Here is a 13,116-nt window from a genome sequence, read left to right as displayed (position 1 = left end):
GGGGGCGACAGAGGATAGGATGGTTGGATGGCATCACTGACTCAATGGACATGAATTTGGGCAAACTCAGGGAGATAGTGAAGGAGAGAGAAGCCTGGTGTGCTGAAGTTCAAGGGGTTGCAAAGAGCTGGACATGACTGAGCGACTGAACAGCAACGAACACTTAACATGCACTGGGGAGAGACACCCCAGGCTCTGAGTCTTGCCCAAGTCCACTTCACTGCTGCTGCCGATGGTCAGCATCTTGTCACCTCTTGCGCCCTGGAGAAGGCAATCAAGCAAGCCACAGCTCCCCTCCTCCAGGAAGCCCTCCTGACTCCTCCAGTCGGGACTTTGCCCTCAGGTGTGTGACAGCGAAGGAGTGAGTGTGTGACCTGTGTGAAAGGAGACGCAATGGAGGAGGAGTGGGGCAGGGAGGGAGCTTTCTGCTCCTCTCACCTGTTCCCGTGGTCTGTGAGTCTGCAACCCTGGGTGGAGGAGACGCAGGGCAATTCCACACACCCTGCCTAGCATCTCAGAGGCCATCTGCCCAAAACAGAACACGCGATCTCTACTCCCCTCCCCCAACCACTCCCCGTCTGGAGTGTCTCCCTTGATGGGTGGCACCCCAACTCCCCTCTACCAATGCCAGAAACCCGGAGCCAGAGTCACCTTGAAACCCTGACAGCTGCCCTCCTCAGCTTCCCATCCATGTGGTCGCCAACTCTGCCCCAACCTTATGATGCCGCTGAACCACCCTCTCCTGCCCCTGCCTGCCTGCCCCAGGCCTCGCCCTCTCTTCTGTCCCCATTCCACCCCTCCCAGCCACTCTCTGCGTGCCTGAGGTCTCTTCCTCTGCTATTGTCCACAGTTCCATGACATGCAGTCACTGGAGTGGGCTCTCTGACGGCTGCTGCACCCTCAGAATCCCCAGGGCTCCCTGACTGAGCCTGCAGCAAAGGCTTGCGCCCCTGTAGCACTCCAAGGGCTCATGGGAACCGGGGCCTGCCTGAGCCTTCAGCCGTGAGTCTGGGTCCGTAAGTCTCACGCCAGCCCCTGATGCGCTGGGAGCTCTTCTCATGCATATTTTCTCATGTGTCCTTGATCCACACTCTGCTCTGGATCTGGACAGGTCGGATCGAGCGAGCATCACTGGTGTTGCAAAGGCAGGAGGTGCTGCAGGCAACAGTTGGCTCCCTACGGATGAATCCCGGCATGGCACGTAACCTCTCTTACCACAGGAGTCTTGTCTGTCAAATGGTGTAATGGTATTTAACTTAAGGGGTTCCAAAGGTATTAAATGGGCACTAAATACATGTCAAACGTGTGTCTTTGACACACATTTGCTGGGCACACAGTGAGCAACTGGGAGCATTAGCCCCCATCAGTGATGTATGTCTGTGTCCACTCTGTAAGTGGCCACCTGATACAAAGAGCTGACTCATTGGAAAAGACTCTGATCCTGGGAAAGACTGAAGGCAAAAGGAGAAGCAGGCAGCAGAGGATGAGATGGTTGGATGGCTGGATCACTGACTCAGTGGACATGAATTTGAGCAAACTCCGAAAGACAGTGAAGGATAGGGAAACCTGGTGTGCTGCAGTCCATGGGGCGGCAAAGAGTCGTACAGGACTTAGTGACTGAACACACACACACACGGAAAGGGGGACTTCCCTGGTGGTCCAGTGGCTAAGACTCCACACTCCCAGGGGGCATGGGTTCCTAAGATCCTGCATGCTGGGTGGCACAGCCACAGGGGAAAATAAAACCACATAAAGGGCTTGGCACAAGAGCTGGCATGTGGTAAACTTTTGTTATGACTATTATTATTCCTGGATGCCCTGGAAGTAACACCCCAGGGCTGGTTATGGGCTGAGTCATCAGAGACTGTCTGCACTCAGGGCACCCTGGGCCAACCCTGTGGCTGCCTTCCTCCCTGAGCATCCCAGCACTAGCCTCAGTCCCCAGCATCCCCCCCCACCCACAGTTCCACGGCTTTGGGAAAGCAAAGAGCCACTTCACTAAAACGTGGGGGTGGCCTGCTTTAACAAAAATCCACTCTACAAAAACCAAGCATTTAAGAAAATAATAATCCACTCTACAAAAACCAAGCATTAAAAAAAAAAAATCTGTAGTGTGCTAGCAACAGAATCTGTATCGTAAGGTCACATTTTTGAAAACATATCAACAAATAACCCAATCCAGGCACTGTTCACTTTGGCTTCACGGGTCACTAACAATGTCTCACCTCATTCCATTAAAACAAAATCCATCCCACTTAAAAGAATGTAGAAGAAATGGTACAATTAGAAGATCACGGGGGAGGGAGTCGGGGGAGGGACGAAGCAGGAGGCTGGGGTTAGCGGATGTAAGCTTTTATGTACAGAATGGATAAACACTGAGGTCCTACTGCATAGTACAGAGAACTATACTCAGCACCCTATGACAAGCCGTAATGGAAAAGAACGAGAAACAAAGCATATGTGTGCATAACTGAATCATTTTGCTGTAAAGCAATAATCAATACAACATGGCAAATCAACTAAACTTCAACTTAAAAAATAAATTTAAAAAAGAACATTGAATTGTGCAGCCTTGATTGGATGGTCTAGGCCAGGGGGCCCAACCTCTGGGCCACTGACCAGTATCAGGCTGTGGCCTGTTAGGAACCAGGCTGTAGAGCGGGTGAGCGGCGGGAGGCGGCGCAAAGCTTCATCTGTATTTACAGCTGCTTCTCATCGCTTACATTACCGCCTGAGCTCCGCCTCCTGTCAGGTCAGCGGGGCTTGAAGCGTCCCGAAACCATCGCCCTGCCCTGGTCCGTGGAAAAATTGTCTTCTATGAAACTGGTCACTGATGCCACTGAGCAGGCAGAGTGCCTGCTTGCTTAGTCACTCAGTTGGGTCACTCTTTGCGACCCCACAGACTGTAGCCCGCCAGGCTCCTCTTCCATGGAACTTTCCAGGAAAGAATACTGGAGTGGGGTGCCATTTCCTACTCCGGGGGATCTTCCCGACCCAGGGATCGAACTCGCCTCTCTTGCATTAGCAGGCGAATTCTTTACCATTGAGCCACTTAGGAAGCCACAGGGTCAGTGGCTAACCAGTAACTCAAAGCTGGGCAGATGTACTCCTCCCCACAGAAGAACACAGGATCACATATGAATTTTTGCCAAAAAAGGGAAAACAAACCTATATCTGATCAACTGCTAAATTTATGTAATTTACATAATTTACAGGGAGTACAAGGGGCAGAAGGCTATGTTGTTCTATACCAAACAGGCACGATCAGCAAAAATCCAAACTGTGGGAAACTTACAGAACCTGTGACCCAGTTTCCTCCAGTAAATAGCAAGAGGGAAGCAAAGGCATGCAGGACATCTCAGAGACTGAGAGAGGCTTAAACGACTCGCCCACCAGTTGTAACACGTGAGCCTTATCCGGATACTGACAAGACAAATTGGAAATAAAGGTGTTTGTCACATTTGTGGGATGACTAGAAATGTGAACACTGGACATTTGATGAGATTAAACAACTGTTGAATGTTAAAAGAAAGAATTCTTATCTTTTCAGCTAAGAAATACATTGAAATATTTATGGTTTTATGGCTTTATGGTTATGCAGGGAAGCAAGGGGGGGGGGAATAAATTAGGACTGACATAAACACACTGCTATACATAAAATAGATAACTAATAAGGACCTCCTGTGTAGCACAGGGAACCCTACTCAATACTCTGTAATGACCTACATGGGAAAAGAACCTAAGAAAGAGTGGATGTAGGCATATGTATGACTGATTTACTTTGCTGTACAGCAGAAACTGACGCAACACTGTAAATCAACTATACTCCAATAAAAAATTTTTTTATAAGAAATATTTAAGGGACATCCCTGGTGGTACAATGGATAAGAACCCCCCCTGCCAATGGAGGGGACACGGGTGGGATCCCTGGTCCGGATGATTCCACACGCTGTGGAGCAACCAAGCCTGTGAGCCACAACTACGGAGCCCGTGCTCTAGGGCCTGAGAGTCAAAACCGCTGAAGCCCGTGCTCCTAGAACACGTGCTCCGCAACAAGAGAAGCCACAGCATAACAAGTGCTCACACCACAAGCGGAAAAAGCCTGCAAACAGCCACAAAGACCCAGTGCAGCCAAACTAAACCAGGACACTTTTTTAAAAAGAAATATTTATGACTGAACTGACTGGCCCTAGTATATATGCTCTGAAAAGAGACAAGTGTATGGGCCTGTGGATGGGGCGCCGTTGAGGCTGTCGGGTGCCCGGGATGTGGGGTTCACTGTACTATTCTAATCTACTTCTCTGTGTGTCCCAAGCTCTCCAAAATACAAAGTTCTGCTTTGTATTAAAGCCTGTATATAAAGACGGGCCACTCATAACACACACGTGGAGAGTGCCCTCTGCACCTGCAGGGCCAGCATGATGGGATGTGTTATTCCCAGTTCTGGTCGGCTCTCTTCCACTGTGGGAAGGGGCAGGAGTAGTCTCCTGGGTCAAGACGTGAGTTTCCGGAGGCCTCAGGGCCTGGCAATATTGGAGACATGAAAAACAGTAGGATAGGTAGATTCTCTGATACCTAAGAACACCTAATCTTAGAATGAAGGCAGGTGAACCAGCAGTGATTTATGTTCCAAAAGGTTTGGTCTAAAATATAGCAAACATTTTGGAAAATAGCGCTTGGTTTACAGAAGCTGGCAATCCCACAGGGTTGCATCTAATGCACGAAGCAAGGTGAGATTTGCTGACTGGTCTCTGAAAAGTTCAGGTGCTTTTAAGAGCTGGTAGCTGCATGGGAGAAATCTGAAGGACACGCCAGCCCCAAGGGAGCACAAACAGCTAATGGCTCTGTCCGCCTTTCCAAGCTTGTTTCTGCATCTTCACCTGACCACCCTCCCCCTCCCATCTTGGCCAACGCCACCAACAGCGGGTCCCAGACTGCATTCCCAGGAAAGTTTCTGCTGCTGGAAAAAACCCCAGAAGAGCCCGTGGGGAATGTCCTCTCTAGATGCCCCCACCGCCTTGCCCAATCTGGATGGCAGGGCAGCCTCTCACGTCTACATCTCCCAGGGCTGAAATTCTGACTTATCCAGGACTCTTGGGGCCAAACCACCCATGCAGCTGGATACATACACTTTGTAAGCACTGGTTTCCAACAGATAAATGTAATCAAGGTTTATGTGCACAGAGAAGACAACAGGATGGGATTGTTTCACTTGAAAGATCAGAAGAAAATTGTAACTAATGTTGTGGAAAATTACTTTGATATTGCTTTCTTGGTACCGAATCACAATTAGGCTGCCGTGAGAAGTACAGGGGAAGAATAAATGAATAGTAACAAATCAACACAAACAGCCTGTGTCAGGAACACTTTGCTCAGGGAGAGTAACGTAAGCATTACTTAAAGTTTTACGACTGTGTTTGAGGTGATTTACATAGAACGTCCAGGTGCTACGTCCAGGTGGTCCGGCTCCATTTACAGCCAGAAGAAGGGAGCTCAAAACCCAAGCATGCTCCTCACCTGGGTCTGCCAGGTCCTCGACATCCCCGGCTGCAGGGGGAGGCTGGCCTCAGCTTCCTGCCACCCCGCCTGCCAGTCTACCCACCCCAGAAACCCTCACTGTCCGCTGGGCCCCCACTCCACCAGTGATCAAGGTAATCCGCACATGTGCACCAGGGTAGCTGTGCAGGCCATGCCAGCCAGCGAGGACAGGAATCTGTGACACAAGAGGCAAGGTCTTTGCGCTGTCAGCTGCTGGAGCACGGCAGGGCACGTGTCGAGGTCACCAGGCAGCGACCCCACTCAGGACTATCACACCGGTCCCCAGAAGACACCACGGGTGGGCACCCGGCCCCAGTGGACACCACAGACACGCTCGAGGCTTCTCTCCCAGGCTGGTCCCACAGAAAGCAGACAGAGGACATGAGAACCCTCTGCCCATGTGTGCCCCAACCGCGCGCGCACACACCAAGACGTGCAGAGAACACACGGCGCCGTGATCCCCAAGCCGTGTCCGAGAGGCCTTTTTTGGGAGCTTGCTCCCGCTCATATAACACACAACTGTGGAGAGCAACTCTGAGCACTCTGGGGGGATGCGGCCCATGGAGCTAGGTGCTGCTCACAGAGTCGCTGGCCACACTGGGGCCCACGTGAAGCTGCAAAGTCTCCACAGAGGGACCGGCTCAGTCACGGGTCTCTGCTTCTGCAGCTGGGAAGCAGCCAGACCCATCTTCGACAGCCACCTCCATGGAGGGTCCAGCCCAAGCGTGAGTCAGCACCAGTGACTCACCACCGGCCCCAGGGGGTCCGCCCAACGCTGGGCTGCTTCCGGCTGAAGCTCAGGGATGAAAGAAACGACTCACCAGCCTCTCCCGCCAGGGTCTCCAATAGCAGCTGCCAGGCCCAGCTCTGGCCTCCTGCTCCTTCCGCCTTTCCACGTGGCACCTATGGGCCCCCAGGCTGAGTTTAGCGTGGATGCAGGCTGCCCTGAGCATGTGAGCCGTGGCGGGCCCTGTGCCCTCCCCACTCAGGGCTAGGGACCCCCTAACACTGTGTCCTGCACTCCTGGGCTGTGGGCTGTAGGCAGGGATGGTGCGGGGGAATGCCTCTGACTAACCCTCCAGCCTCCACGCCCCTTTTCTTCTGTCCGTGTCTGGGAGCCCAGGGGTGTCCAGCCATCAAGGACCCTCCCCTAACAAGGACTCTGGGACCTCTGTTGTAAACACAGGGGCTTGGCCTGGCAACTGTGCTTTCCCCTCACATGATGCCAATGATTCCTGGCTTTGGCCCCAAGCTGGCGGCCCTCCAGGTCGGCTATGCTCTCTGGGGCTCGGCCACGTCCCAGTCAGAGGGGCCTTGCCTGAGCGCCCCTCTCTACCTTCTGTCCACCATGAGGCTTCAGGACCATCCTTCCTGCTCTCCCCTCACTGCCATCCCCACCTCTGCGAGTCCAGTGGGCTGGGAGGCAGCAGGTGGGGAGGCCATCAGGAGGCTCTTCAGCATTTACAAAGCCGGGAGGCACTGAGGCACCCCGACTTTCTTGCCCAGGCTGGAGAGGCTGAACTCAAGAGGTCCCCAGCGCTGGGCAGAGAATCAGAGTCCCATTGGGGAGGCCTGGGCTCAGGGAGAAGTCACTTGTCCTCTGATATCCCAGACCATGTGGGAGAGGACCCGAGAGGTGGTGGTTCCCTGAAATCTGAGTTTCACCAGAGGCAACGACCAGATGAGAGAGGGGCAGCCTGGCCATTCTTCCCAAGAGCAGTGCACGGGCCAGAGGTCAGAGGCCAGAAACACATGGTTGGTGGCCTGACCTCAGATACAGTGCCCCCACGCTGCGGCTGGTGACTGGAACCTCTGCCTTGGCCCCGGGGCAGCAAGAAGGCCTGCACCTCGGGCGGGAGAGCCGGGTCAAGCAGGCGGCAGGGCCGAGTGCAAGGGCTCACCTGGCGCTGGGTGGGGGGCGAGCTCCGTGGGGTCCTGCAGGCTGATGAAGAGAAGGAGTCCTGCAGCTCCGAACAGCAGGATGGACGAGAACATGCAAGCCAGTCGCATCGTTCCTGCTCGCGGGGACATCCGGGGCTCGCTCGGGGGTCACCTCTCGGGTGCGGGAGGTGCGTTCTTCCCTCATTGTCCACACCGGGCGTCCATCAGGCCAGGTCTGCGGAGCAGTGGGGGAGAAAGACGGCCCATCACTGAGGCCCAGGGCCCCGGTCACTGCTCGCGACCAAGCGGAGTCCCTGGACCCCTCCACCCTTACGTGCGTCCCTTTGACCTTCTGAAGCCCAAGGAGGTGAAGCCGGGTCACCACCTGGGGCTGAGACACCAGCCTCCTGCCAGGGTCTCCTGTATCTGAACCTTTAGAAAAGCCACGGAGAGAGATACTCCCCAGCTCCCACCAGGAGGGGGACCCTGGTGTGGACCCCATCACCCACAGCCAGGGGACAGCAGCCACCACCTGCCCTGTTCAGGCAGGAATCCAGGTCCCTGTGGCTCACAATAGGCCCAGTAGAAGTTCTTGGGCCTGTCTCTGCCTTGGCTCCCATCTTCAGGATGCTGGGGACATGGGTCTCCATAGAACCAGAAGCTTTGAGAAAGGGCCTCTCAGGCCCAGAGATGTCAGGGACTGACTGACTCGCCACTGTATCAGCCAGAGCTGTCCCTGCCCCCGACAGACGGAAGGCTGAGCTGGGTGGAATCATAGCCCTGCTGGCTAGTCACACCGACAGGGGCTGAAGTTCCAGCCAGATCATGGTCATCCGAGCTCTGGAAGCAGTCTGGAGCTGAGATGGGTGGCCAGACCCAGATCTGACAGATCCCAGGCTCAGAGGCTGTGTCCCTGCAGATGGACACCTGCTGATCCGGCCACTGCAGACCCAGGCCAGGCCCATGTTGCTTGCCCCCACCTTCACTCCCCTTGAAGTAGAAGAGACGCCTGCCAAATATCCCGATACCAACTAGTGACATCAGTTGGGTCAAGCTGTGGGTCAAGACGGGGGCACCCTGGGACTTCCCTGGTGGCCCAGTGGTTAGGATTTCGAGTTTCCACAGCGAGGGGAATGGGTTCGACCCCTGGTCGGGAGAACTAGGATCCTGTATGCCATGTGGCGTGGCCAAAAGAAAGAGATGACAGCCCCCCAAGGCCATCTGCCTAAAGGGAAGATGTAAGTTCCTGCAGTGGGGGGTGGGGCGGGGGTGTGGTGGGTGGTTCAAGCAGGCTATCACTTGTTCCCCTTATCTTCACCCGACCCTACCCACCTGGATTCAGGGACATCACCCTTTTTCCACCTAAGGAGCCCTTTGGGAACTTGTCCCTGCCTGGCACAGGGCAGTGCCCAAGGAAGACTGAGGCCAGGTAGGCAGTCCCCAGTAACCCCTGAAACACAGCAGGGTGCTGATCAGGCCCCAGACCAGTGTGCTACTCAGCGCAAGGATGAGCCCTGCCTGGAGTCTCCTTGCCTTGACATTCTGAACAGGGAACCCATCTCTGACCTGGCACCCAGGTGCTGGGGGAGGAAAGCCCAGCTTTTGTCCTTCTGTATCCAACCTGAAGATGGGGCATGAGGCAGGAAGTGATAATCAGAGAAACCCCATCCTCCCCTGCCCAAACACACATTTCCAAGGACTAGACAGTTCTCAGCAAGGCTCTGAGGCTGAGAGTTAAATTGCAGGTTTGGGTTTCTCCCCTCCGCAGTCTCTGTAATTATTTTTTCACTCAGTTAACTTTAATTAACCTGCCCCAGGCCTCCATGCTCGGGAACGCGCCTGAATGCCAGGCTCTCTGGGCTGTGCGAACAGGAGTTTCCCACGACATCCCAGCTTTCATGTTTTGGAGGCAGTGCTGACCGGGCGCTGTTTGCCTCTAGCATTGGCTCTGGGGTTCCAGATGGCCCTGACCTCCTTGCAACGGCCCCTCCCGTACCCCCCACCACCTCGCTGCAGAGAAAGGTGGCTGCTTCCTGCCAAAACCAGGGATACCCTGCCTCCAGCTTGCAGTGGGTTAAAATGGGCAGCAACATGTCCCCACAGGCTCAGACCCTGAAGCCCCTCAGGGTCTGTGGCGTCCTTCTCCATGGTGGCCCCAGATGGGACCATCCTGGGGACCTGGCTCATCATTCTGAAAAGACGCAGGTGCAGGGGTGCAGGCCCCAGGCTCCAGGGAAGGACAAAGCCCACAGCATGCCTGATGGCGGGCGGTCTCCCAGGACCCTCCCTCAGTGATGACAGGCCCTCTGTGCAGGACCCACAGGTTGAACCTATACACAAGGCCATGGCTATAAGGACACCCAGCTTATGCTGGCCAAGGTGTTGACATACTGCCTGCAGACACACCAGCCTTCAGAGTGAGACACGAGGTCAGGAAACCAATCTGATCTAGGGTGAATCCCCAAATTAGGACATTTCTCAAGGAGGGGAGAAGAAAGAAGAGAGGAAGAGGGGAAGAAAGGATGGCAAGTCGATGGCCAGCAGACACAGTGGCCTGGTAAGGCAGCTAATAATGTGTTGCCCAATCCTGACCCAAAGACTATTTGATGAGAAAAAGGGACTCAGAGGCACGTGTGATCATTATCGCGTTGTTTGCATGGTGGCTGGCACTGCGGAAGTGGCTGCAGAAGAGCTGGTCAGCCTCCTCTCCTTTCTAATCTGTCACACGGTCACCGTTCAAGCCAGTACAGATCTCCCGCCTCCTCCAGCCACGACCTGTTCTCACTTGTTTCCGAAGCAGCCCAAACCAAGCCCACCAACTGGAGCCAGGCTTCCAGAAGCCCATGTGGCTGGAGCCAGGCTGAAGACCACACCCCTGACCTCAGAACCTGCACTTTCATGGTGGCAGGAGCATCAACCATTCAAGCATCTCAGTTTAGAGACTCTCCCCCAAGAGAATACAAGCACCCTCGCTACACCCAGGGAAACTGGTGTTAGAGACATGCATGGCTTCCCCTGCCCAGACTTAGCTTCTAAGCCTCAGGCCCCAGCCTTTCTCCCAGGGTTGGCTCTCACTGGAGACCATCTGATTAGCTAACTCCCTGCTTTGTGCAAACAGGAATCAAAGGTTAGCCTGCCTCCTCTCCTGGGGGAATGGTTTGCAGCCTGACTGAGTCTTCAAGGCCCCAGGAGGGAAAGAACGACATCACAGAATCTGTAGGAAACTCCTTCCTTTAAAGAGAGGTAGGTGAGAGATCACCAACAGACCACGAGACACTCCAGACGGTGGGCACATCTGATCCCCTATAGTCCCCATGAGAGTCCCTGTCTTCAAAGTCACATGTTATTTTCAAGGCCACAGGGAGATGATGCTCAAAGGCTGTCTCCCTCCCCTGCGAGTTGAGCTGCTGCCTAGGGAGGTCACGACAGTCAAGGCTGGGGGTGGGCTGCCCTGGACCCCGCAAACACATTCACAAGCCCCCACTCCCAGTGGAATGGGTATAGGCTCAGCACGCACTGCATCACACTCCGATGACAAGTGAAGAACCCTCTGCTACTTCCCTTCTAAGATCAGCAGACAAGAAGAAAATTCAAATGATGGAGTGGAAGGGGGAGGGGTGAGGCAAGAAAAATAAATAGCCCACTGAGATTTCAGAAGGTCCTGCCCTCCTCACAGTTCCTAGTGCTCCTGGTGGCTTCTCTCCCTGAGGCCCCGAATGGCGTCACCAATTTTTACAGGAAGAAAGAGAAATCCAATTAATCTTGTAAACACCTCCTGGGACACAGGGCAGGGCCAAGGATTTCTCCTATTTCCTTATTTATCTGATTTAAAATTTTGTCTCTAGAAAATTCACTTCAGGGCACAAGCAAGGACTTGGGAATTCAGCCAAAACGCACGCACCTCCAGTGGCGAAGGGCCGGCAGGCAGACGGACGGATGGCTCCAAGGACACAGTTGGCTGCAGATGCTCCAAGGCCCGGATACTTCCCCCAGTCACCCAGAGGACCCCCTCAGGCTGTGGAGACCCACCCCTGTGCCCCACTGGAGGCAGGAGGAGGCGTCCAGCCTTGCGTCGGTGGGTGCACCCAGTGGGTGTGCGGGCCTCAGGCCTGGGAAAGTTCTCTGTCCAGTCGCTTCCTCCTCGAACCGGCAGGAGTGAACAATGACGTCCCTCCTGGCTGAGGGCTCCAAGAGAAGCTGCTCATCGGGAGAGAGGCTGCTATGGCAACTTGAGGAGAATAGAGCCAGACATTGCCGTCACCTTGAATCCAGCACCGAGCATTCCGCTATGGCAGCAGAGGGGGCCACGCTTCCAGCTCTGCCCACACCAAGGCTGGCGCTGGGGCTGACCCACTGGCTTCCTTCCTCAACCTCCTGGCCTCGGTAACTCATTTGCTCCTTGCTGAAACAAAGCACACAGCCCAGTCCCCTGAGAACACCACCTCCATCTGTTTTGTCAGAGTTCTTCCCTGTGTTCGGCTCCTGCTTAGTTCTGAGATGGGGTTCTTCTAGATTTCAGCTCATTAAAATCCTGCAGCTAATTAAAACTGCTCTAACGGCAGCGGCGATGGCAGCCGCAAACTCTGGGACGAGTCCCTCCAGTTTTTATACACAGGCATAAAGTTGCAATGCTCTGCGAGGATGACGGATGGCTGCAAGGGCTCAAGACTCTGAGGCGGGGGTGGGGGGAGGAGGGGGGGCGCTGCAGACTCCTGCCTCACCGCTGACACGGCAGAGCGCTGACCTGGGTCCTGAAATGGGCAGGGCCCAGCCTCAGCACATCCGGGCAGGCATGACTGCACCCCATTCCTGGGGGAAGCATTTTATTTGATAACCACTCCCTTGTTACAAAGCAAGGATTCCCTCCAATCTCCCATGCTGTCTGCAGGGAGAGAGAAAGGCGACCCTGAGGCGAAGGCCGAGGTACAAATCAGGTTCAAACAGCCCCAAACCTTGTCCCCACGGCCCCACTAGGAACACCACAGCCCAGCTCATACAAAGAGGATGAAGGGAAGCCATGGCAGGAGGGTCCTGAGAGCCTGGCCAAGATGCCACAGGCTGCACCTCCCTCTTTGCTATGAGGAATAGACCAAACTATGGGTATCATCTCTGCCCAGAACTTATATTTTTAGGGTACTTTATTACCCTAAATAAAGGACAGGGTATGGAAAAATAATCCTACAGGTAAAAAAACTAATTCCCTCCCCACCAGCTTGCAGGCAGTATCCTCAATCTTGTGAGTGCGGGTATCTCAGTTACAGCCCTCCCTCCACTATGTGGAGAGCATTCTCATGCCTGTTTTGGACTCTTCGCACATCTTTGTATTCCCAGCACTTAGCACAGTGCCTGGCACAGGTGATCAATAACCTTTGCCACATGTTGAATGAGTGTGAGTTAATAGAGGTGATTGGACCATCTGGAGAGAGGCACTTCATGAACCTGGAATTTTAAAAAGGTTATTTCTGTTTCAGGGAGCTGAGGGTCTGTTTTGATCAGGTCTGAGCTGGAATCAGGTTCAACGAGTAGTTCAATCCTATGACTAAAGAAGAGACAAGGAACTGAGCTCCACCAGGAAACCCGACAGAAACTGACAGCTCCCAAACACCCTAGGCACACTCACCACCAGGATGCCATTTTTGTATCTTCATGTTTGATAGGGCAGATTTCAAAACATGGGGCTTGAAGACTAATATATTT

At 54.1% G+C, this 13,116-nt stretch overlaps 1 protein-coding gene across 1 annotated transcript in view; it reads right to left on the bottom strand.

The window, feature by feature from the left end:
* The window catches only part of CHST8 (carbohydrate sulfotransferase 8), a 141,282-nt gene that overhangs the window by 65,008 nt on the left and 63,158 nt on the right, over positions 1 to 13,116 (bottom strand). The window contains exon 2 of the mRNA XM_018062281.1: positions 7,440 to 7,654. Coding sequence (XP_017917770.1) covers positions 7,440 to 7,569 — 130 coding nt within the window. The 5' untranslated portion in view covers positions 7,570 to 7,654. The remainder of the gene's footprint in view (positions 1 to 7,439; positions 7,655 to 13,116) is intronic.

Source organism: Capra hircus, chromosome 18 (genome assembly GCF_001704415.2).
Source record: "Capra hircus breed San Clemente chromosome 18, ASM170441v1, whole genome shotgun sequence".
Classification (NCBI taxonomy): domain Eukaryota; kingdom Metazoa; phylum Chordata; class Mammalia; order Artiodactyla; family Bovidae; genus Capra; species Capra hircus.
This window is presented reverse-complemented; position numbering and strand designations above follow the sequence as displayed.